Source organism: Lactuca saligna, chromosome 4 (genome assembly GCF_052625555.1).
Source record: "Lactuca saligna cultivar CGN05327 chromosome 4, ASM5262555v1, whole genome shotgun sequence".
Taxonomy (NCBI): domain Eukaryota; kingdom Viridiplantae; phylum Streptophyta; class Magnoliopsida; order Asterales; family Asteraceae; genus Lactuca; species Lactuca saligna.
This window is the reverse complement of record NC_136420.1, coordinates 38,594,820-38,618,762: the sequence shown is the minus strand read 5'-3', so window position 1 is coordinate 38,618,762 and position 23,943 is coordinate 38,594,820. Positions and strand designations below refer to the sequence as shown.

Here is a 23,943-nt window from a genome sequence, read left to right as displayed (position 1 = left end):
AGATAATCAGCTAATCAACAAATATAACATATAACTTTTTAACTTATCATGCTACTTTTTTTAGCTAATTTCTGGGTTAGTCAACAAACATAACATATAAACTTAATAACGGAAAACCAACCAATCTTAATATCATGTAAAATTTATATTTGCTGAGCATTTCTTTTTCAAAAACGATACCTTTTAACTTTTTCATGGATAAATCACTTAAAGTTTTTTAAAAAAGGTGTGATTACAACTTAATTGTGACGGTGCGATAGAGACTATATGAAATTTGACGTTTTACTTTTGCAACGGCAAGGTCGAAAAGCGGTATTAATTTTTTTTATTAAAATACAAAAATAAATAAATAAATAAATAAATAAATAAATAAATAAATAGTAGAGTAAATAGCTAGCATGCATCATTTTCGTTAACAAACACCCATAAAAGTTATATTATCTGTTGACCACAAAAAAATGTTAAAATCCAGTTGAAACTTTTACCTTGCCCCTACGCAAACAAATATATATATAAATCTAGAGCTAGACGCATTCATCATGACATTGTCATTTTCAATTTTGCCACATTCATAGCCTTTTCAACTATTGGTGTCATCAAATTCAAATGGGTAACAAGAGGCATCAACACTTTGGAATTTGGATCAACTTGGATAATCAACAATTTTTTTTTAGAAACATAATTTCATTTTAAGTGGATTAAGTTTTAAATATCAAGGATCTTTTTGTCTATCTTTAATACATACGTTTATACATTTACTTTTGTGAAGCACCAAAACCAAACTACATTCATAAAACATTAAAATGCATTAGTGAGAAAAGTAAACAAAATCTGTTATGGTTGTTTGATATAATCTAGATATATTAGATCTGGTTTGTTAGATCCTATCATATCTTCAATATATTATCTCTCAACTCAAACATTTCATTCATTTCCATTTGTTCTCTCCTCAATTCTCTTTAATGGCGGATGCAATCGGTCCACGGCTGTATGGATGCTACAACTGCCGGAATCATGTCGCGTTTCACGATGATATTGTCTCTAAAAACTATGTGGTAATTAAACATTAATATACACATTATCATAAATCTTTTCTTAATTCTTTCTTCAAAGTACAATGTGTTTACATGTTTATAGGGTAGACAACGTCGTAGAGCTTTCTTGTTTTCCCACGTGATGAATTTGGTAGTAGGTCCTAAAATGGATCGTCTACTCATCACGGGTTTATACAACGTGGCAGATGTTTCATGCTCTGATTGTGGGGAGGTTTTAGGATGGAGATATGAGAAAGCGTACATTGAAGCACAAAAATTCAAAGAATCCAAAATTGTGCTTGAAAAATTTAAGATTGTGAAGGAGGATTGGTAGAAATCTTTCTTTATGTTCATGAGTTTTTTTTTTTTTTAATCTTGAAATCGAACAATAATTATTTAGTCTTATGCCGATAATTTAAGTTGTAACTTTCTTTACCTTCATGTGTTATTACACTTTCAATCATTTATCTCTACAATTTATTTATTTATTAATTTTTGTAATGATGTTGATATATAAACCCTAAACGATCAACTTTGCACTAGTTTTTGAGATGCCTATGTGTAACATGTATAGATGTCCACTTAGGCGATTTTGGTATAAATACTGTGTTAATACCATAGCTTAACATGCATTGTTACTTGATTTGTAGTAATGAAAAACTCAACATTTGTAGTAATGAACGGATCAAACATGTTTCTTTATATTTATTTTATAGATAATAATAGATTATTTCGGTATGCACACAAAAGAAGATAATATTTCAAACCAGATAAATAAAAATAAAAAATATGTTCTCATTTTATTAATCTATCTCTAAATTAAATAAAAAATTTGTTTAAACCTCAAGACCACTTAAATGAACAAACGACCCTTATTAAGGATCTTATTACTTTTACAACTAAAACTCACTACAAATACACTCATACACTCATAATATTCAAGCTAGACCAAATACAACTGACAAGCAAAAAGAACAACCACACGATTTAAGAGTTCGAAAAAGAAATCCTAACTAAGAACAAAAGTCTAATGGAGGGAACCCTTTTCTAAACAATATAGAGAAACACCTAGTGAATGTGTGTAAATAGAACAAGTGTTATGAGTGATAACACTATGCAAACCATTATATAGTACTGATTAGGGTGTCGGTGTAAGAACGGGTTTTTGGACTGATAGTTATATATTGGAATCCAATTATTAATTAGATGTCATTGGTATTGATAGCACGAAGATTTTAGCGGGAAAGCAGCAATAGATTCTTTCTGTGAGATTCGGCAATGTGATGTGAGTTTCCTTACCATGTTTAGCGGGTCAAAGGCACCAATGCCGACCCATGATTTTGTTATGATAGGATTCTAGATGTCTGTGTGACTCTTGCATGTGTTATGTACTCGTATGTTTATCGGGCGGGGCCCAATGACCATTTTGTAAGCTATGTATCACCATGATTATTGCATGTGTTATGTGTTTGTATGTTTATTTGTTTATATGTATATTGGGCGAGGCTCAATGACTGACAAATCTACATACCGAGCAGGGCTCGATGTCGGATGGCACCCATTATGTGTTTATTTATGTATGTATGGTATGTGATATTTTGGGGAAATTCATTAAGCTTTGTGCTTATGGTTTTCAGTTTATGTTTCAGGTACTTCTGGTTCCAAATGGAAGAGCTCGGAATGATTGCAGGGTACACACCACTCGTTTTCGCATCTTTGTGATTTACTCTGATATTGATGATGTAATGACACATTTGATAACCATGGTTTTATAACAATGTTTTGGGTTGTTGATTTATTAATCTAAAAATGAAAAAAAAACATGTCTTATTTTTGGGACGTTACAAGTTGGTATTAGAGCCTTGGTTTGAGGGTTCGGACATACTCTTGGGTGTGTTTAAACTCAAACTGCGGTTTTGGTAAAGTTTTTAAAAAGAAAAGTATTTTTTAAGAAAGGAGATTTCTAAGACAAGAAAGGGTGTGGTGCATGCAATCAACCGCACTCAAGTAAGTTTTTCCCAAAATACCCATACATGTTATGTGATATGATCTGATTTATGAATTTGTGAATCGCATGCTAGTTAGGACTAAGGATTTGCTCAGTGTTTGCATGATAGAATGCTAGGAGATATTCGTTGTATGCCTATTGTATGAGTTTGTAGCCTTGCATGTTAGTTCTGATAAATCGGTGATAGATTGTCCTGATATGTGATGCCTTGTAGCATAGGAAGCTTCGGATGCTAGATTGGGTATAATTGTATGCATAAGGAAATCGGCAGCGAGAGTGGAAGTTCCTCGCATGAGTCGTAGTTTAAGATTGGATGTTCTTGTTTATTCTATGGATTGGAATGTTACTTCACCAATGTTGTTTGCATCGTGCTTTGTGGGACTTTTAAGTGATGTGAGTTAGCTATTAAGTGAATATGTCAAGTCACATCTGACAAAGTTTGGATACTCTCAGAGTGACGGATTTGACTCTATTGTATAGTTCTCCTTTGAGTCTAACCGTTGTAGGGACGAGTCATTTACTTGAATGATTATGTAAGCTTTGTTGCATGTGATTGTATTCATGAAGTAGGTAACTAACATTATGGGGAGTTCTTCAGCAGTTGATGGCAGGGTGAGGTCGGGAACCTAGGAATGCCTAGGTAGTGCTTCAGTGGGTTTGGTCGTGCTATGTAGTGAGTATTTGGGTATCAGTTGAGAATGTGGCTTAGAGGATTCGGGATGGTTCCTAAGGAAGTATGGATAGGTGTGGAAGGTAGTATTGGGCCCATACTACTAAAAGCATAGGATCCATACTCGAATCGGGGAGAGTTTCAAAGAATCTAGGAAGCCTGTGAGATGAGGATTCCTGGATATGTTATGATCATTTGCATGTTGTTTCTCAGTATGGTAATGAGCACTCGGGGATGATGTTCGGGTTTGGAATCAGGCTCAGGCACAGGTGCAGAACCGATCAATGAGCGCATGTGGGAGTTCGTCTCATCGAAGATCACCTGCAATATTTTGGAATGAACTCCTATAATCTTTGGTTCAATCAAGGAATGGATTTTGGAGCTCTTGTATGGTCGTCTCGGGGATTTTCAGGCTGAGATTGTAGCGGAGAAGTTAGGGGCTCATCTAGAGCCTAAAGCTTGTGGTGCCTTAGAATCGTTCAATAAGGAGGATCATATTGCTCTTTCTTGTCATTTGGGATTGAAGGTGGGTTATGTACCATGTTTATAGGGGATTCGATCCCATGATTAGGTTGTCGCGGAGGTTTTACGAGCTTTACTCAAGGAGTTACCCGACATCATTTGGTGTGTCATTGATAGATTTTTTGTCGGGTTCGAGGGTCGGAGCTTGGTTGTTCATAAGAATGATGGGATGGTCGGGGTAACTCAAGAGCAGTAGATTGATTTAGAGCACCCGGGGAAGAGGAAGCCAGAGCATGTGCATGCATTTGAGGGTTTTGCGAAGAGAACCAAGGATTCAGGCCAACGATTGAGGGGCCATCATGGTCGGGGTCAGTGCAACACGATGGGGTTTGTCGTTCTAGGGGCTTGGGCTGCTACAAGTGTGTAAGGGTTGGTCATGTCAGACGGGATGGTCCTTAGGGGACACACATGTTATGTTTTCATTGCAATCTAGTGGGCTACAAGAATGCCGAGTGTCCGATGATGAGGGGTGGAGCAGTGAGTGCACTTGCTCCAATTACTTTGAGGATCTCTAATGGTCGTGAGGGTGGGGCAGGAGCCCCAGAAGTGAGGAGTCGAGTATTACAGTATCAGTCAGGGGAGATTAGGGTTCCATCAGGTGCTATTGTGAGTATGTTATCTTTTGCTTCTTCGTGATTATTATCAGAATTTATATTGCTTTGGAATTTTGTATTGGTTTGGGTAAGCATTATCCTTGGTTGGTTCTAAACTACTGTCTGTATTATATCATGAAGAATTATGATATTCCATTTTGCATGCCGAGAGTCATTAGTGAGTCGTATCTTGTTGAGTGGGTTTTAGTTCATTTGGTTGTTATTCTGAATCATTGATGGGGTCAATTTAGGGGTATTGCTTAGAAGGTTTATGGTCAGATTTGTTGATTAGTTCTCTAATGAAGTTAGAGTTCATCCGTGCTAGCATTTGTTCTGTTATAATCGACAGTTGTCCATGGAAGGAGCTCTGGGTTTAATCACTACCATTGCTAGGGAAAGAGCGGTAACAAGAATATAGTGGTGGCAGTTGCATGGTTCGTTGGGTCATTGGAAGTGCCAAGGGAATTTTACTATCACAAGGATTGTAAATGGTTAGAATTCAGAGATTCTTTTGAGGATGGGATGTTGGGATGAAGATTCGCCATTCAGAGTAAAGGTTATGGTTTTTAGTCACCAACATAAAGGACTTACGGATTTGGTGCGGTATCATGGGAATCGTTTGGGGTTATCAGGTTGTTGGGATCTCGGGAAGTATCAATATGGATTTCAAAAGTAAGGCGATCATCGAGATTGGCCAGTATTGGAATGCTAGTGTTGGTAAGGGCAGGTCATAATTGGTTCATGATATATGAAGATAAGATGGGTTGGGAATCCATCACTGATTGGTTTTAGCCATAAGAACATCCTATGTGCTCATGCAAACCCTAATGCTCGGATCTAGGTTTCTCTATTGTACATGCATTCATCCAAGACTTTAAACCCTAGATCTAGCATATGATATTTGATATTAATATATGAATTAGGGTTTAGATCATACCTTGATTGTTATGTAGCAATAACAATCTCAAATCCTCCTTGTAATGGCTTAAGAAAGCTTAGAGTCACAAGTGTCACTCCTCTAATGGCTCACAAACACCAAGAGCAAGAGGATGAAGAATGAGAAGAGTGGAGGCACCAAAAAACGTGTGGAAACCCTAAGGAAACTCTTGGCCACGTTTTTAGTGCTCTAGGGATCCTTAAATAGTGAGACTATTAGGGTTATCTAACAAGGAAACCCTAATTTGACTGCTTAGGCCTTAAGCAACCCATGGACTCTCTCCTTAGAGGCTTAGGACGATTTCTAATGGGTTTCCCCATAGAATTCATCCACCCCTCTAATATGGAGTCCATTAGCCCAATATTCAACTATCATAGAATTGACAGTTCTAGTCCTTTAACTTTAATTAATGTCTTTTAGCCACAAAATTAATTCTTAATTAATTATTGACTAATATTAATTAAACAATATGATTTCTCCTTTAATATATTATTCTCATAATATATTAATAAATCATAATTTATCCTCTCTCTCCATAATTCATCCTATCAAGTTGCTTTGGTGAAGGCAACCCAAAAGGACCATGCACCATCTAGTCAAGTACATACCAAAATAGTTATGGACTTAGACACTAATCCAACAGTTTTGTGGGATGGAAGAGTTTCGATGAATCCAAGTGGGGGGGGGGGGGGTCAATCAGAATTTATGGGAATTGGATCGGGTGTTGAACTAGAGCAATTTTCACATCCTAGACAAGAGGAGAGACGATCCGAGTGGCCGTCTGGATTAAATTTATGTAAGTTGGGCGCTCAAGAAACTTCCAACAGCTGGTCGGTGTCTTCTTTGTGATGTATAGCAAGATTATGGATGGATCCAGGTTGAGGGTTATTTAAGAGCCTTGTTGGGTGTGTTTGTCTGATGAAGGATCTGGGATTCGAATCATGACTCGAACACTTGATTGGAATTCAGTCGTATGCAGGTTTGACTCGAGATAATTAGGGTTAAGTTGGTTCAGGTGTGGTAAGACCATGGGTGGTAACCGTGGCTGGTTAGAAGAGTTGTAAGACTGTGATGGGAACGTAGCATTCACCAGTTTTGAGGTAGACTACCATTGAGGTGGTCATGAGTATAAAGGATGATTGGTTTGTGCCTTGGGCAAGACGGGTGGGATTCACGGAGAGCATTTCTCTATTATAAAAGGAGGACATTTGGGTCCGAGATGGGGTCGGTCCTGTATATCTCTAGTTAGGTGGGACCCGTGGGCATGGACCGCTCCGTGGTATGATTGGGTGGGATCCGTGGGTGAGGCCCGTGTGATTATGGCAATGCAGGTAGGACCTGGTAAAAACCGTTGGGTCAAGGTATTGGATCTTGGCTGTGTGGGAATGGTCATGTGGTCAGTGAGTGGCGCAGAGGGATGCTTAGGAAATGGTAGCCTTGTCAATTGGACTCTTAGCAACCTAGTGGCTGGACCAGGTGTGAGACTTGCAGTCTCAGCGGTGGCTAGTGATCTTCACATCCGAGTTTAGTAAAGGGTCATCGTGAATCAGAAGATTTCGGATGAAATGCAGGTGTAAATTCGTGGATCTCCGGTTGTGAATTATGTATCAAGTTGGTTTTTGGTGGGAACTAACGTTGGGAATGGTGAGTGTTTATGTTCAAGGTCTTCATTTCAGGAGGATATGAATTAAGGAATCTGTATGCCAAGGGAATTAGTTGTAGGGTTCAATGAAAAAGGGATGTTTGATTTTGGTGGTAGGAAGATCCTTTGTGCTCGTGTTCTGGAATGATGTGATCTGTGTGCGGGTCGGGCAAGTCTTGGGACTTTAAAATTATAGCATAAGCGTATCAATTTTGCAGTTAAGGAAGTAGTGACTTTTTCAACAATAGAAGGTTTATCTCCCTGTTTGTCCCTCGTTGTTTATTATATTCATAGAATTGTTAACATCAGGATAAGCCTTTGCTCGAAGAAATGTCTAATCCCTTTGGTCTAGTGAAAAGTTTCTGGCATCATCAATTGGGTTGTGATTCTGTTTTCTAGTGGGAACCTCATGTAATCAGAAGTTGAGTAGTCAATTTGGGAGACAAGTGGAATGGAATTAGGAGTGGTTATGTATGGGTATTCTATCAGGGAGTCAGGCCAATTAGTTATTTTAGATTCCGGTTTCATTAGAAGTGGTTATTCTGCAATGGAGTGTTTTAGGCCGGGAAAAGATTTGATCATCATCAGGTTTGGAGAGCCTTCTAGGGTTAGGTTCGGTTGCCTTTGGGAAGGTTGTTGTATGCTCGGGGTTATGCTTGTGTTTCTCAGGCTGTCTGATGTGCCTGAGATGGTAAGGAATGATTTTGAGAACGAATTCTAATTTAAGTTGGGGAGAGTTGTAACGCTTGGTTCTTTGTGCATTTCAGTTTAGACCCCTTTGCGGGTGTATTGTTGCTGAATTGGTCCCTAGGGGTCTAAATTTCCAACTTTGGGAAAGTTGGAGTACGTTGGGCGTACTCATGTAGTTTGGTCGCGGAGCTCATCCATGTACGTTGGGCGTACGTGGATTACGCTTAGCATACGCGAATAGTTTGCAAACCCTAATTTTAGGGCTTGTACCCTATATATGGCCTTGTTTAACCAACCTCTATACCTTTAGGAACCCTAATTCGTTCCTTAGCCTTTGGGTGGTACTTTTGAGCTCTTGTAAAGCTTTTTTGGAGCATTTTGTGCATCTTGTAGGGGAAGGAGAAGATTGAAGACTCATTCTTTGGTGGAGAGCCTTGAGATCCAGCCTTTGCACCTTCTTTTGGTGGCTTTTGAGGTATAAAGTTTAAAGTTTGTCATTCTATTTCATAGATCTACTCTTTAGCTTATTTATGGTCATTTTGGTCCCTTTTGTGAGCTAAGGACGTTTTTGGAGCTTATCCTTGTATATCTGGGCACATTAAGGGTTTCTTAAGCATAAAGGTGCAAACTTTCTAGTGGTTTTGGTATCATGCATGTGTTAAGTCATTTATTGAGCTCTTTTAAGCTCTAAAGTCCCACTGAGCGATGCATGTACATAAAGTTGGCAACTTTACATGGTAAGTCGTCCATAAGAATCAAATATGAGAGTTTGGAGCAAGGGATTAATTGATTAAGTGATTAATGGGGGTAAGATGGTGATCTGAAGAGTACGATGGGCGTACCCATCTGGTACGCTTCGTGTATTCGCCTCGAAGGGAGTACGCTAAGTGTACGAGCTGAGTACCTACTGCGTTCTCAGTAGTGAGCTTTGTTTTCGTGAGCTTCTTGGTATTGGGCAAAGCTGGGCTTTTGATGTCTTAGGCCTTGTTGGCCATCAGGATTCCCTTGTTAGGATGTTGATATTTTATTGGACTCCTTGGTGGAAGGCCCATGAAAGGGGTCTTGGCCTAATTTGGAAAATTAGGCCATGTTTGGTCTTGGGTGATTATTTTGGATTGGGATTTTTGGATTGTACGTTTGGGCCTTATGCTTGAACCAAGCTAGGTAAGGGGTAAAATGGTGTTTTTACTCTAATTTTGGAATGATGGTTATGGATTGGAATCCAATTATTAATTGGATGTCATCGGGTCAAAGGCACCAATTCCAATTTATGTTTTGTTATGATAAGATGTTAGATGTCTACGTTACTCTTGCATGTGTTATGTACTCGTATGTTTACCAGACAATGGCTATTTTGTATGTTATGTATCTTCGTGATTATTGCATGTGTTATGTGCTTGTATGTTTATGTGTTTATATATATGTTAGGTGGGGCCCGATGACTGATAGATTTGTTTACCAAGCACGGACCGATGCCGCGCGGGGGGGGGGGGGGGGGGGGGGGGAGGGGGTGATGAAGGTTGAGGCCCATTATGTGTTTATTTATATATGTATGGTATATGGTATTTTGGGGAACTCACTAACCTTTGTATTTACGGTTTTCAAATTTTGTTTCAAGTACTTCTAGTTCCAATGGAAGAGCTCGGAATGATTGCAGGGCACATACCACTCATTTTCGCATCTTTGTGATTTACTCTGATATTGATGATGTATTGACACATTTGATAAACTTGGTTTTATAACAATGTACTAGGTTGTTGATTTATTGATCTAAAAATGAATAAAATTTTGGGTCTTATTTTTGGGATGTTACAATCAAATCCCAAGAATTAGGGTTTTCTCCACAAACAGTTGTCACGTCGTGGTAACACATGTCCATGTCGTGGCGGTGATTAAAGTCCCACGATAAAAAAGACACTACCACACCGTGGTGAAGCTTCCACCACGTCGTAGCCACCTAAAAAATAATTAAAAAATTAAAAATTAACTCAGACCTGAGATGGGTGTTACAACTCTCCCCCACATGAATTAGACTTCGTCCTCAAAGTCCTCTTCCACAAATAACTCAGGGTAGTGCTACCTCATCTCCACCTCAGGCTCCCAAGTCCATTCGGAACCTTTCCGGTGTTGCCATTGCACCTTCACCAAGTCTAATACCTTGTTGCATAACGCCTTCGTCTTCTTGTCGAGGATCGCAACCTGAAAGTGAATTGAACGTTCCTATCTGAAACCACTAATACAGGGACTCCATGGCGTGCCACAACCTCTCAGATATAAATATCTGCCAATTTCTCCACAGAGATGCTCTCCTGAATGGGGATAAAATTCACACTTTTTGTCAAATGATCGACAATGACCCAAACCAAATCCGCCCCTCACGCTCTCTACGGTAAATTCATGATGAAGTCCATTGTGATCTCTTCCCATTTCCAAACAGGATTACCCAACATCTCTAGCTAGCCGTGAGGTGGTTGATGCTTGGCCTTGACCTTCCTAAAAGTCAAACACCTCTCTACATACCAAGCCATGTCTTGCTTTTTGTAGGGACACCAATAATCAAGTTGGAGGTCTCTATATATCTTTTTCGCACCTGGATGAATCGAAAACTCTGACTTATGTGCCTCCTCTATCAGTATTTAATGTGCACCACCCTAATATGGGACCCAAACCCTCTGATGCAAGGTTAACAATCCCTGACTATCGTAATCTAAAGAGGACACCTGACCTACAATGCGCCCACTCATGCGATGCTCCACTTTCATATCCTCGACCTGAGCCTTACGAGTCTGCTCTGGCAATAGGGTAAGCACCTTCATCCTCAAACATATATCCAAATAGGTATACTAGCTACCTTGCGACTTAATGTGTTGTCCACCACGTTGGCCTTCCCGAGGTGGTATAAAATCTCGTAATCATAGTCCTTTACTACACAAAGCCACCTATGTTGTATCATAATTAGATTTGGCTGATCCAACAAGTACCTTAAGTTCTTGTGGTTTGTATAAATGGTACAACGAACCCCATAAAGGTAATTTCGCCAAATATTGAGGGAGAAAACCACAACCCCTAGCTCCATATAAGGTGTATGGTAATTTGCCTCATGAGGCTTCAATTTCCTCGACACATAAGGAATCACATGACCCTATTGCATAAGCAATGTACCAAAACCCATGATCGAAGCATCACAATAAACCATTAAGTCATCAATACCCTCGGGTAGGGTCAAAATTGGAGCCTCACACAGTCTCTACCTTAGTGTCTTAAATGTCGCCTGTTGTTCAGGTCCCCAAGTTAAGGTAATAGACTTCTTCATCAATCTGGTCAATGGAACCGCGATCCTCGAGAAATTCTCAATAAACCTCAGGTAATACCCTACTAAGCCAAGGAAACTCCAAATCTCATATGGAGACCTCGGGACATCCTACTGCATCACGACCTTAATATTGGCCAAATTAACCAATATACGCTTCTGGTTGACAAGGTATCCTATAAACTATATGTTACGCAACTAGAATTTGCATTGAGAGAATTTAGCATAAAGTCTCTCCTTACTCAAAGTCTCCAGAAACTCTCACAAGTGATCCTCATGCTGCTCTTTGGTCTTAGAGTAGACCAAGATATCATCAATGAAGACGAACACCAACCGATCCAACATAGACCAACAAACCCTATTCATAAGATCCAAGAACGGCGCTGGTGCGTTGGTGAGCCCAAAAGGCATCATCACAAACTCGTAATGACCATAACAAATTCTAAAAGTTGTATTCTAAATGTCCTCATCTCGAACTGTCATCTCATGATATCCTAACCGTAGATCAATCTCGAAGAACCAAGATGCGCCTTGTAGTTGATCGAATAAGTCATCGATAAACAGAAGTGGGTAACGGTTATTTACCATCAGCTTGTTCAAATCCTGATGATCGATACACATCCTGTGAGAACCGTCCTTTTTCTTCACAAATAGAATTGGTACTCCCCATGGTGAACTACTCAACCGGATTAACCCCTTATCTAACAGCTCCTGTAGTTGTGTAGATAACTCTTGCATCCCAGACGGTGCTAACCGATATGGTGCTTTGACTATCAGAGCCGCACCTGGAACCAAATCAATCTAAAACTCGACTTGCCTCTCTGGAGGCACCCCAGGAAAATCCTTAGGAAACACATCGGGATATTCCCAGAAGACTGACACATCATCAACTGTTTTCTTTCCCTCTTTTCTAGTATCCAACACATAAGCTAAAAAGCCAAAACAACCATGCTGAAGATACCTCCTAGCTCTTATAGGTGAACACAGAGCTAATGCACATTGCGCACCCAAACCATGGATAACTAGTTCTCCACCACCTAGGGTTTGAACTTGCACTAACTAATGCTCGCAGTCAATCATCGCCCCATTAAGGCTCAATCAATCCATCATCACGATGACATTTCCCTCGCATAAAGGAATAGGAACTAAGTCGACCGGACACCTCATCAGTTCCAGAAATGTTTTTAACACCAAAACTAACCTAAAATTTTGTATTTTATAGACATGTGTGACCAATTCATGTCTTGAACTCATATTAGGTCAAAATAAGGGTTTTATTACCAAGACTTCATGCATGATACAAAAACCCATTCTTACTTCATATTCAATGCATCAAACACCCCAAATGTTCCAGAGATTCATAAAGTTGAAAACTTTATGAGATCTCTCTAACCCAACCCACCAAGACATGAAGAATAAGGGATAAATTTAGAGATCTAACAACTTAACAATATAAAGATTAAGTCTTGGACACTCACCAAGATCCAAAATATATGCTAGAAGATGAAGATGATGCTTTCAAGGTGAACCACCACACCAAGAGGCTTCATTCTCCTTCAAAAGGGCAAAAACACCACAAGAGTCTTCAATAATGGCTCAAGGAGGCTAGAACCGATTAGGGTTTTCAAAAGGGAGTGTTGGAGTGTAACGTCCCATTTACGTAGCCAAAATTTTCTCTTTTATTTAAGTAAAATTCATCAATTATAAAACCATTTTAAAGAAAATCATTTATTATCAATTGCAATTTATTAAAATTAGAGTATTATAATGAACGTGAAATCCTCAATGTTGTTGATGAGTGTGTACATTCCTGCCTTCGCCTTCCAATAGACACTGATGATACTTGAAATAATAAACAACCGGATAAAAATACAACTTAGTGAGTTTCCCCCAAATACCACCACAGGATAACATATAAAATCAAACATGTCAGGTGCAATCAACCATCGGGTTGGAATACCCCAAGCCCAATCAACCTCCGGGTCCAGTCATCCTCGGGATGCAATACCCCAAGTTGGAATGCCAATATACAATTGGTCCAGTCATCCTCGGGATGGAATACCCTTGGGCCCAATCAACGACCGGACTGGAATATACTGGGTTTATTGGCCTTATCGCTTCAATCTAACCGCTCATCCCAAGCCTCTGTGCCTACAACACAAAGTTGGACCACCTCAACCCAAACCAAACACAACATGTCGACATGTGAACAATCAAGGATCAACTGGGCACATAATACATGCAACATTAATCATACAGCTCAGTACTGCCTACTAGTCCCCTCACAACATACAGTCCTGCTACCGGCTAAACTCCATGAAATGTGTAACCATAAGTAACCAGAGGTGAGATAGCCACCCGAAAGATGATCATACTCTAGAGCCACAACCAAACAATGAACATGCAAGAAAGCCTAGACCAAGCATTCTCAGACTATCCTACATAACCACAGACAATCCATAGACGATAACCACCAAACACATATAACATATAGTTCTACAGATTATTACAACAAAGCAACATACTCAATACCAGGAGATAGATCTAACAGATCAATACAACAAAGCAATATTCTCGATACTAGAACACATCTCTATCATATCACTTCAACATAGCAGCATACTAAATATCAACAATATAAGGAATGCATGGTCATATATACTCAGAGGTGAGAGAGTCATCCGGACAGGTGATCCTACTTTAGAACCATAACCAAACAAGGAATAGGTAAGAGAGCGTAGATCAAGAGTCATTAGTCTATCCTACATGACTATATACAATCCATAAGGCATCCTTTACTAACAGATAACAAAACTAGTGGGCCGACATTGGTTCCTTCGACCCACAACTACAGTAAGGTGAAACTCACCTCGATATACACGTAGGTAACCACTGTAGTAATGAGGAACTCTACCAGCTTCAATTCACTTTCAATCACCTATAGGAAGATACTTGAGTCAATACCCGGTTACAAGTTATAGTCACTTGCAACAGTGACTACCTTACATGAAATGACGATTAGGGTTCCACATAAAATTACGATTAGGATTCCACAAAAAATGATAACTATGGTTAGTGTTCCACACTTAACCCCTTAGGGACTTAATTCATTAAGTCCACTACTTCATTAAGTTAATTGTAGGACATTACCAAGTATAATTTAAAGTTCAATTAATAGTTCAACATGGTGATGGGTTTTGGTCATAAGAACATCCTATGTGCTCATACAAACCCTAATGCTTGGATCTAGGATTCTCTATTGTACATGCAACTCATCCAAGACTATAAACCCTAATTCTAGCATATGATAATTGACATTAGCATAATAATGGGTTTAAGATATTACCTTGATTGTTATATAGCAATAACAATCACAATTCCTTCTTGTAATGACTTTAGAAAGCTTAGAGACATAAATGTCACTCCTTTAATGGTTCACAAACACCAAGAGCAAGAGGATGAACATGAGAAGAGAAGGAGGCTGCCCAAAACCATCCAAAACCCTAGAAGGAAGCTTGTCCCCATTTTGGGGCTTAAGGGTGCTATTTATACATGTAGGCTATTAGGGATTTAAACTAGGAAACCCTAATATGACTGCTTAAGCCCTAAGCAGCCCATGGATTCCTTTCCTAAAGGCCTTGGACTATTTCTTACGGGTTTCCCCATAGAATTCGTCCAACCTTATAATATAAGGCAATCCATAGCCCAATTGCAATTATCTTATAATTACAATTCCAGTCCCTTAAGTTTAATTAATCTCTTTTAGCCACAAAATTAATTATCTATTAATTATTGACTAATATTAATTAAACAATATGATTTCTCTTTTAATATATTATTCCCATAATATATTAATAAATCATATTTAATCCTTTCTCTCCATAATTCATCCTATCAAGTTGCTTTGGTGAAGGCAACCCAAAAGGACCATGCACCATCGGGTCAAGTACATACCAAAATAGTTATGGACTTAGACACTAATCCAACAGTCTCCCACTTGGATAAGTCTAATAACTATTCCACAAATGACTTCAGATCCTGATCTGGAATCGTAGCTTTCCAAAGCCACTGTCAACTCTGATCCTATCAGATACGCGTGTCCTTTAGATAAGGGATCATATATTCCTCCATTCTAGATATCGTATAAGACATGATTTCTAATCATTCTCTCTGTACTATTTCTCGACTTCCGATTTATGACGACTGACTAATTGAACAAATCAAATTAGCCCTAGCCCGGCCGAGCATTTACGTTTGTCATCACTAAATCATCGAGGGGCCCAAAGATATCGCTTTTATCCTACTTTGGATAAAATGAACGAATAAACTTTGACTCAATGTTCGCTTGCACTCACTTACCGAATTACACACAACAATACGTTTTATAACACCAAGTTACTGGTGCGTTTACATATCATCAATGTGCAACCAACTCGCAAGATACAACTCACACATCTCGGTTTCAAGAATATAAGATGTTATCGTCTCACCAATCACTCGTGATGAAATCCATGAAGTGATCCTAGTGAGCGTGGGTTTAATATAATGCTCAAATCATATTCATAAGCACTCATGAACGTTGCAACAAACATTTGCTTATATCTAATGCTCTTTAGACAATCCACACACCAATTCACGACAGTCTTCATTCATACCTACTTCCAACATATGAACGATTGTGGCTCGTTTGAATAATTTGACTGTTCTTAACCAATTAAATTATTCAGGAAGTTAAAACATGCAAAGTGAAACACAAGAATAATACTAACCCATATGGCCTCAAACCTTTGAGCATAAATAAAACACCTTTTATTTATCACCATATCGATTACTCATTATTTGTTGTTTCGGGTAATCAACTTCTTACTCGAATTATTACACTTTTCCCATGCTCTTATCATGCACACAATGTTTATTTATGGTTCTTACTTTGTGAAATAGATAAAATGAACACATTTCCAATCATACTCATTTCACAACTCCAAATCCTTTTCATAAGTGATAGAATATCAAATTCTTGCCACTTATAGAATATGTTAGATTCTAACATTTTATGCATTGATCATTTCGTAGTTTCACTGCACTAAAGTTACAATGACTATATCCAATGAAATTACAAAGTCCTCTATCGGAGATTGTTACAAGACAATTCCATAGATGTGATGTCTCTCACTCAAAGTACGTTTCTTTGAACATCCTTTTGCATAAAGTTTCTAATCTAGACATAGATTCTCAATATCTAACTCCCAATATGAAAACCTTTCCATACTTACCATATGACAACTTATTCTTAATAGAATCTTATCTATTCATAATAGTGTCGATATACTTCATCCAATACTATACTTCCAACTACTCACAAGTGACCAATCCTCAGCGAACTTTGGATTGTCCTTTGATAGTTGTTTAATTATCTTAGTCAAAACCAATTCTTATCCCTTTCCCTCTAAATGCGCTAGACATTTGGAAAATTTTAGAATAGTTAAATATTATAGCATTTTCAATCAATCCTATACCCGAGGTGTATGGATACGAGGCACAATGTCTTACATGAAGATTTAATACTTTATCAATCTTCTGCCATAATATTTTACGTGCTACATTCTCACAATTCGAATTATGAAGAGGGATGCCATAATCATAATCGAAATTTTGATAATGCACTATGTACTCTTGACTAAATCTATTAACATTTCACAACCTAAGCCTTTATATTTGAAATGAAGCATAATATTCTCTCCCTTAATTATAGCAAAACAACTATTAACTCTTACAACTTTGCAAAGTATGACTCTTGTTTTCTATAGTTAATATTGCTAACTTGCAATACTTGCCTTAATAATCATACAATCATAACATTTATGCTCTCACTATCATGATGATTATTATAAACATAACACTTATGCTCCCACTAGCTTTGACATGTATTCAGAAACAGCTCAACTTTTAGAAAAACAATACTTATTGAATTTCTTAAGTTCAAATTTCTAATACTTAATGCTTTGATAATCCTTTACCTAAGCTTCTCAAACTTATACACCTTAGCCTTAGATAGTTCATATGTGTGTCTAAACAATTAAGACTAATTGCCAAATCTCACAATTCGAATCATGGAAAGGGATACCGTAACCATAATCAAATTCGAGAATACAACTTTACAATCACTATCTTCTTAAAATCTTTCTTAGTGAAAGCATTTCCTCACATCCATCTTCATGAAGGAGGAAATCTTATGACACTTAGATTTTAACGGTGCATGTGTTCTATCCATGTGAATTGTCAAAACCAAAGTTTGTGACAAATTCAAACTCTTATGGATGGGACTTTCTTGATCTTTTGCCTTATGGTAACACGGCTGCCCACCATGTCTTCCAAGCAGTTAAGCAGCTCACCCTTTCTTGTCAATGTAATTTTCATTGATTAAGGTCCTTGCCTTTTATGCATTAAAATGAGAACTCATAGAACTCACATGCATAATTAACTCAATTGGAATGGCACAGAAACAAAATAACGTCAACACGATAGGTTGTAAACCTCAACTCGTGTGCTAGTGATGATCAACAAGGTCTATTTTGATTTGTTCTTGAAACCTTTCAAGGCAATTAAAACTCCCACTGACTCTTTGAAATATAAGATTCTCTTGTCAATAAACATTTCTTGACAAATATTCAAGAGTTAGTGTAGTTTTTATCAAAAAACTTCATAAATAGGTCCTAGTTGGTCTTTGTCTTATCCAAGACATCACAACTTTCCTCATTTGATGAATGTTATAAACCTTCTTAATACTTATCACTCAATGTCACAATCTTAACTCTAAGACTTGTTTTGGAATGAAGTATGATTGACTTCTTGATTTAACCATTTCTTCAATTCTTGATTCCTCTTCTTAGACATACAATTATACTAAGACTTACTTAGAGGATCAATTGAGATATGGTTCTTAATCATTAAGACCTATCATAAAGCGTAAAAGGTACTCCCCGTTCTTCTTAGAATGGAGAAACTTTTATCTTTATGCCTGCTTTATTCTTCTTATTCGTTCTGCTATCAATTCAGAATTACACTTAATCTTATAAGTGTAATCATATTTGCTAAACTTTTAGTAAATCATGATGAATATGTTTGTTACTCTTGTGGTGAACTTGATCAACACGTAACCTTGTGTACTCGATCTCCTAGTCCTTCACTTGACACTTTGTCAACGAATTAGTCTAGTTTCCAAATGTGAAAGTTTATTCATTCATCATACAATTCTTGTTGTACGATTCCAAATCTCTATCCAATAGAAACTTGGACGATGAGAAACTTTCCCTATTTGGTAAATTCTCGATATTTCCACAAACAACATAATTAAGAATCACATCCATTTGTTGTAAATATACGAACATCATTTTTTCATAACGATTTCATTGCAAGGAAATAAATAAACATGTCAAACAAAATTTATTTTATTTATAAAAGCAGCGGAAAACATTTTTCCTTACAATGCAAAATCAATTGAAAAACTATGTAATAAATATTCCTAACAACTCTATCTAAGCTCAAAATCTAATCTGCGAATCCATGTCTTCGTGATTAGATTCATCTTGCTATTTCATCAAGCTTCCTCTCTTTTCATCGATCCTGCAAAACATTCAAATGCAATCTTATCACATTATGTATTAAGAATCAACGAATAGGAACTTAATCGACTTAGATAGTGGATTTTACCTGAAGCACAGTCATACTCTTTGACTCTCTAATCTTCTGGACTCTTCAGGCTCTTAGGGCATACTCGTATCCAACGCCTTTTCTCTTGGCAGCAAACGCAGGTTGGTTCTCCTAGAACGTCCTCGGAAGCATGGTTGGTTGACTTTCCCAACAAATACGCTCCATTGCTTTGCCAAATCATTTCTGATTCAGCAGCAATGAGCATGTAAGTTAGGTTAATGAGGCTTTCGTCATGATCCATCATATAATACTTTCTTTTGAACTCATTATCTGATTCGGGAAGTGACTGTAGAACCCAGTTCACAGCCAACTTATCCAGGAATGATACACCCAACATCCTCAACCTATCAATGTGTGATTTCATTCTTAGAACGTGGGCACACACGGATTTACCATCTTCATGTTTCATTTCCAATAGGGCTTTAGTGACATTGAACATTTCGATTCTTCGATCTTGTGGGTTAGGGAGAACAATGGGAGGGGGAGGAGGAAGTGAAGCATGATTTCTTGTTCCTCGGTCGAATCGTGGAATATCATCTTCATGTGGAAAGCTTGTTCCACGGGATTTGGGAAGACCATAGTTGTCGAACTTTGACATCTACAAAACGGGAGAAAACATAAATTCAAGTTAGTTGATAGATTGAGTCCTTAATAAATCGCCCAAATGAGATATTAAGGCTAGGACCCAACACAATACGCTACAACCTAAAAAAGGGGTGCCGTAATCTAGTTGCAGAATATTTGAAGGTAAGTGAATGACGATTCACTAATTTCCACCATGAAAAACGAAAAATAAATTTAAGTTTTAAATCTATGAAAACTTCTAGATCCTTTGAGATTCATTGAACATTTCAATGGCATGTTTAAATCTCGATATGCCCCTCTAGTTTGTGACTGGGATGCCGAGGATCACAAAGCGGGTGTGAATAACCATGCAAACTTACATGGTGCCCTCATATGTTACAATCACCTATTCGATGTGCCGGTAAACCACACACGCTCCACCGAACTATGACAAACATTGAGTCATCCTTTGCTACCTTTGCTTAGAACCATTTAGTGTGCCGGTAAACCACACACGCTCCACTAACATCTTCGCAAGGGCACAAAGTGTAGTTTCGTGGAATTGCATCAATTCACTTTTGACTAAGTAAGTAAGATTGGGAATTTGTAAAACATTTAGTTACTTTTGTACTTCATTATACTTATAATGGAAGGTTTTGTCATATCCTACCCGTTTGGCTAACGACCCTCCACTAGTCAAGAGTGCGGTGGGTAAGAGTGGATACCCATTTAATCGCCATTTTATATGCAATTTCCTGAAACATCCCTTATAGACCAGCTTCGTGAATGAGGCCTACTAACGGTAAGACTGACTTTTACTCATACATATATATAATGTTAGACTTTTAATGTTATATATAGTATATAGTGTATTTTACTTTTAAAAATACTAAGTGGTCAAATTTAACAATTATACTTTTAATTCAATTAAATGTAAACCAAAACTTTTATGGATTTATTAAACATCCTTTAATTATACGCCTTAATTAATTAACAAAACGATAAGGGTATGATTTGAACTTTTCAAAACAATACTAGGGTTTAAGAATTTAACATTTCTAATTAACTTTTAATCAACATTTAAATTCAAAAACTTGAGGATAAGTTTTGAAACATTTCAAAACATTAGGGTTTAGAATTTAAATATACATCAAAATTAAACTTTTAATAAAAATTTAAATTCCAAAACTTGAGGGCAAGTTTTGAAACCTTTTCAAAACATTAGGGTTTCAACTATTTAAATTTCAAAACTAAACTTTTGAGTTTAAATTTAAACTATAAAACCTAAAGGGGAAAATTGAAATTTTTCATAACACAAGGATCAAATAACAAATAATATAAATTAAACAATTAATTTCATCATTATCTATATTTGACCTAATTTCAATTTCTTGCAAAATAAGTTACCCAATTAATACAAATAATCAACTTTAATCATATAAGGAAGTTATTATCTAATCAATTGGTAATTATCTAGTGTTTTGGCAAGGATATTCATTAAGAAACAATAAAAATCGTATTTTATAGGTTTAAAACGAATATGGTAATTATCCTTAAGCAAAACAACAACAAAATCCAAAAATCTCTCTGTCTGACGCTCCGACTCGCCGAGTTACACTCTGGAACTCGCTGAGTAGGGCTGACTCGCCGAGTCCAGATAGTGACTCGCCGAGTCAGGTCGAACAGAAGGCCAGAAAACGTTTTTCAGCAACATATAGCATCAATACAATAGAAACCAATCTAGGCTCTGATACCACTGATGGGTTTTGGTCATAAGAACATCCTATGTGCTCATACAAACCCTAATGCTTGGGTCTAGGTTTCTCTATTGTACATGCAATTTATCCAAGACTATAAACCCTAATTCTAGCATATGATAATCGACATTAGCATAATAATGGGTTTAAGATATTACCTTGATTGTTATATAGCAATAACAATCACAATTCCTTCTTGTAATGACTTTAGAAAGCTTAGAGTCACAAATGTCACTCCTCTAATGGTTCACAAACACCAAGAGCAAGAGGATGAAGAGGAGAAGAGAAGGAGGCTGCCCAAAACCATTCAAAACCCTAGAAGGATGCTTGTCCCCGTTTTTGGGGCTTAAGGGTGCTATTTATACTTGTAGGCTATTAGGGATTTAAACTAGGAAACCCTAATCTGACTACTTAAGCCCTAAGCAGCTCATGGATTCCTTTCCTAAAGGCCTTGGACGATTTCTTATGGGTTTCCCCATAGAATTTGTCTAACCTTATAATATAAGGCAATCCATAGCCCAATTGCAATTATCTTATAATTACAATTCCAATCCCTTAAGTTTAATTAATCTCTTTTAGCCACAAAATTAATTATCTATTAATTCTTGACTAATATTAATAAAACAATATGATTTCTCTTTTAATATATTATTCCCATAATATATTAATAAATCATATTTAATCATTTCTCTCCATAATTCATTCTATCAAGTTGCTTTGGTGAAGGCAACCCAAAAGGACCATGCACCATCGGGTCAAGTACATACTAAAATAGTTATGGTCTTAGACACTAATCCAACACATAGGTCCCGACAAAACTCCAAAACTAGGGTTTTCTTGACATTAGGGTTTTCTAAACCCTAATTAGGGCTTCAAGCCTGAACATGTGCCACTCGAACTAAGGTTAGATGCTTAGGTAATTTAGTGTTTAGCAAGTCGGGTACCACCCACTGCCGCCTTGGGCAGTGGTGGTCGACATCGGTCCATGGCGGCGAGAGGCAGCAACCACCACTTTTAATGGCAAGAGTTATACATTTTTAAGCCAATACACTATCCAAAGCATTCCGGTTCACACAAAATGTTAATCCAACACACAAACACATACAACCACCTGAGGTGGTGGCTGGTGGCGGTAGGACATCGGTAGCCACCATAGTCGGTGCCATGGTGGGTTCCTCTTTGTTTTTCATCCAACAAACAAACACACATGCAAAAACACCCACAACGCAGCTGCAACCTCACTCTTGGTGGAGGATGAGGATTGGAGGCACGGAAAGAGGAATAGTGGCACGAAGCAGCGACAACGACGGCGCTAACAGTCGACACTAATGGTGGCGGCGCTATCAATCGCCGATACCAGTGGCGTGACAGACAGCGAGTCAGAGAAAATAAGGTTGCATGACCCCAACCAAGAACAACAACAACACACCACGACTTCGGCCTCAACGATTCTTGTTTTCGTCGGCAGCGGGAGTAGCGGTGGTGGTCGCTTCGGTGGTTCACGATGGCAATAAAGAAGATGGCAGTGACTAGAGGTTGGAGGGATAAGGGTGGCAGCTGTAATAAATTTAGGGTTAGGGTTTGGGGCCGATTAAATGGGAGGCCAAGGGAGGGGGTGACGGGTTTTAGCCCCGCCTGCTCCATTTCAATCTTAATTCCATTTTTTTCACTTTCAACCCATCCTTCTCAAATCATTTTCAAATTAAATCCATAATTTACTCTATAGCCCCCTGCTTCCAAAAAATCTTTCAATTCAAGTCCGTAAGTTACACTTTAACCCCCGATTTCTAGAATTTGTAACATTTAACCCCTTGCACTAATACTCTGATTAATTATTACGGATTTAAGGCTAATATAAAAATTTAAAATACATCTCGAGGTTTTAGGGTTTATTATTTATTTATTTATCTATCTATTTATTTATTTACTTATTTTATTTTAAACAGGATATTACATAGAGGTTGAATGATCACGAAATCCTAGCCATCATGTCCTTTAAATAGGGTCCAAGGCCCACGAATTAGAGTTTTCTTCAAAAACAACTATCACGCTGTGACAACACATGGCCACGTTGTGGCGGTCATTAAAGCCCCGCGGTCAAAAAGGCATTGTCACGTTGTGGTGAAGCTTACACCACGCCGTAGCCATCCAAAAATGAAATTTAAAAATTAAAAATTAACTCATACCAGAAACGGGTGTTACAGTTTAGGTTATTAAACTTTGTCCTAGATATCTTTTGATATCCCTTGTTTTTAAACTCGGTTTTGAAATGAGTTAATTTTTTTTGAACGGCAAATCTAATATTTTGAAATGGGTTAATTAACCGTATTTTTTGCAAAGAAAAATTCGTTGTATCGAAACCAATTACTTCAAAATAACGTGTTGTTCCTCATATTCATTGTTAAAATACCTTTTGAAACTTTTTCTATAATAAGATACATATCATTTCAAAATATTTGATTTTTTTTTTTCATGAATACACAATTTAAATCAACTTTATATCAAA

General features: G+C 37.6%; 1 protein-coding gene across 1 annotated transcript; it reads left to right on the top strand.

The window, feature by feature from the left end:
* The first annotated feature begins 962 nt into the window (after positions 1-962).
* Positions 963-1,393, top strand: LOC145038433 (protein yippee-like At4g27745). Its single transcript, XM_078986800.1, has 2 exons — positions 963-1,055; positions 1,138-1,393. Exons 1-2 carry the CDS (start codon positions 963-965, stop codon positions 1,366-1,368), a joined length of 324 nt encoding a protein of 107 aa, XP_078842926.1. The 3' UTR covers positions 1,369-1,393.
* The last annotated feature ends 22,550 nt before the right edge of the window (positions 1,394-23,943 follow it).

Bases quoted from the DNA above. Each gene is read 5' to 3' on its own strand.
- LOC145038433 (XM_078986800.1), top strand. From the start codon at position 963: ATGGCGGATGCAATCGGTCCACGGCTGTATGGATGCTACAACTGCCGG. The intron at 1,056-1,137 runs GTAATTAAACAT...ACATGTTTATAG, and splicing joins TTGTCTCTAAAAACTATGTG to GGTAGACAACGTCGTAGAGC.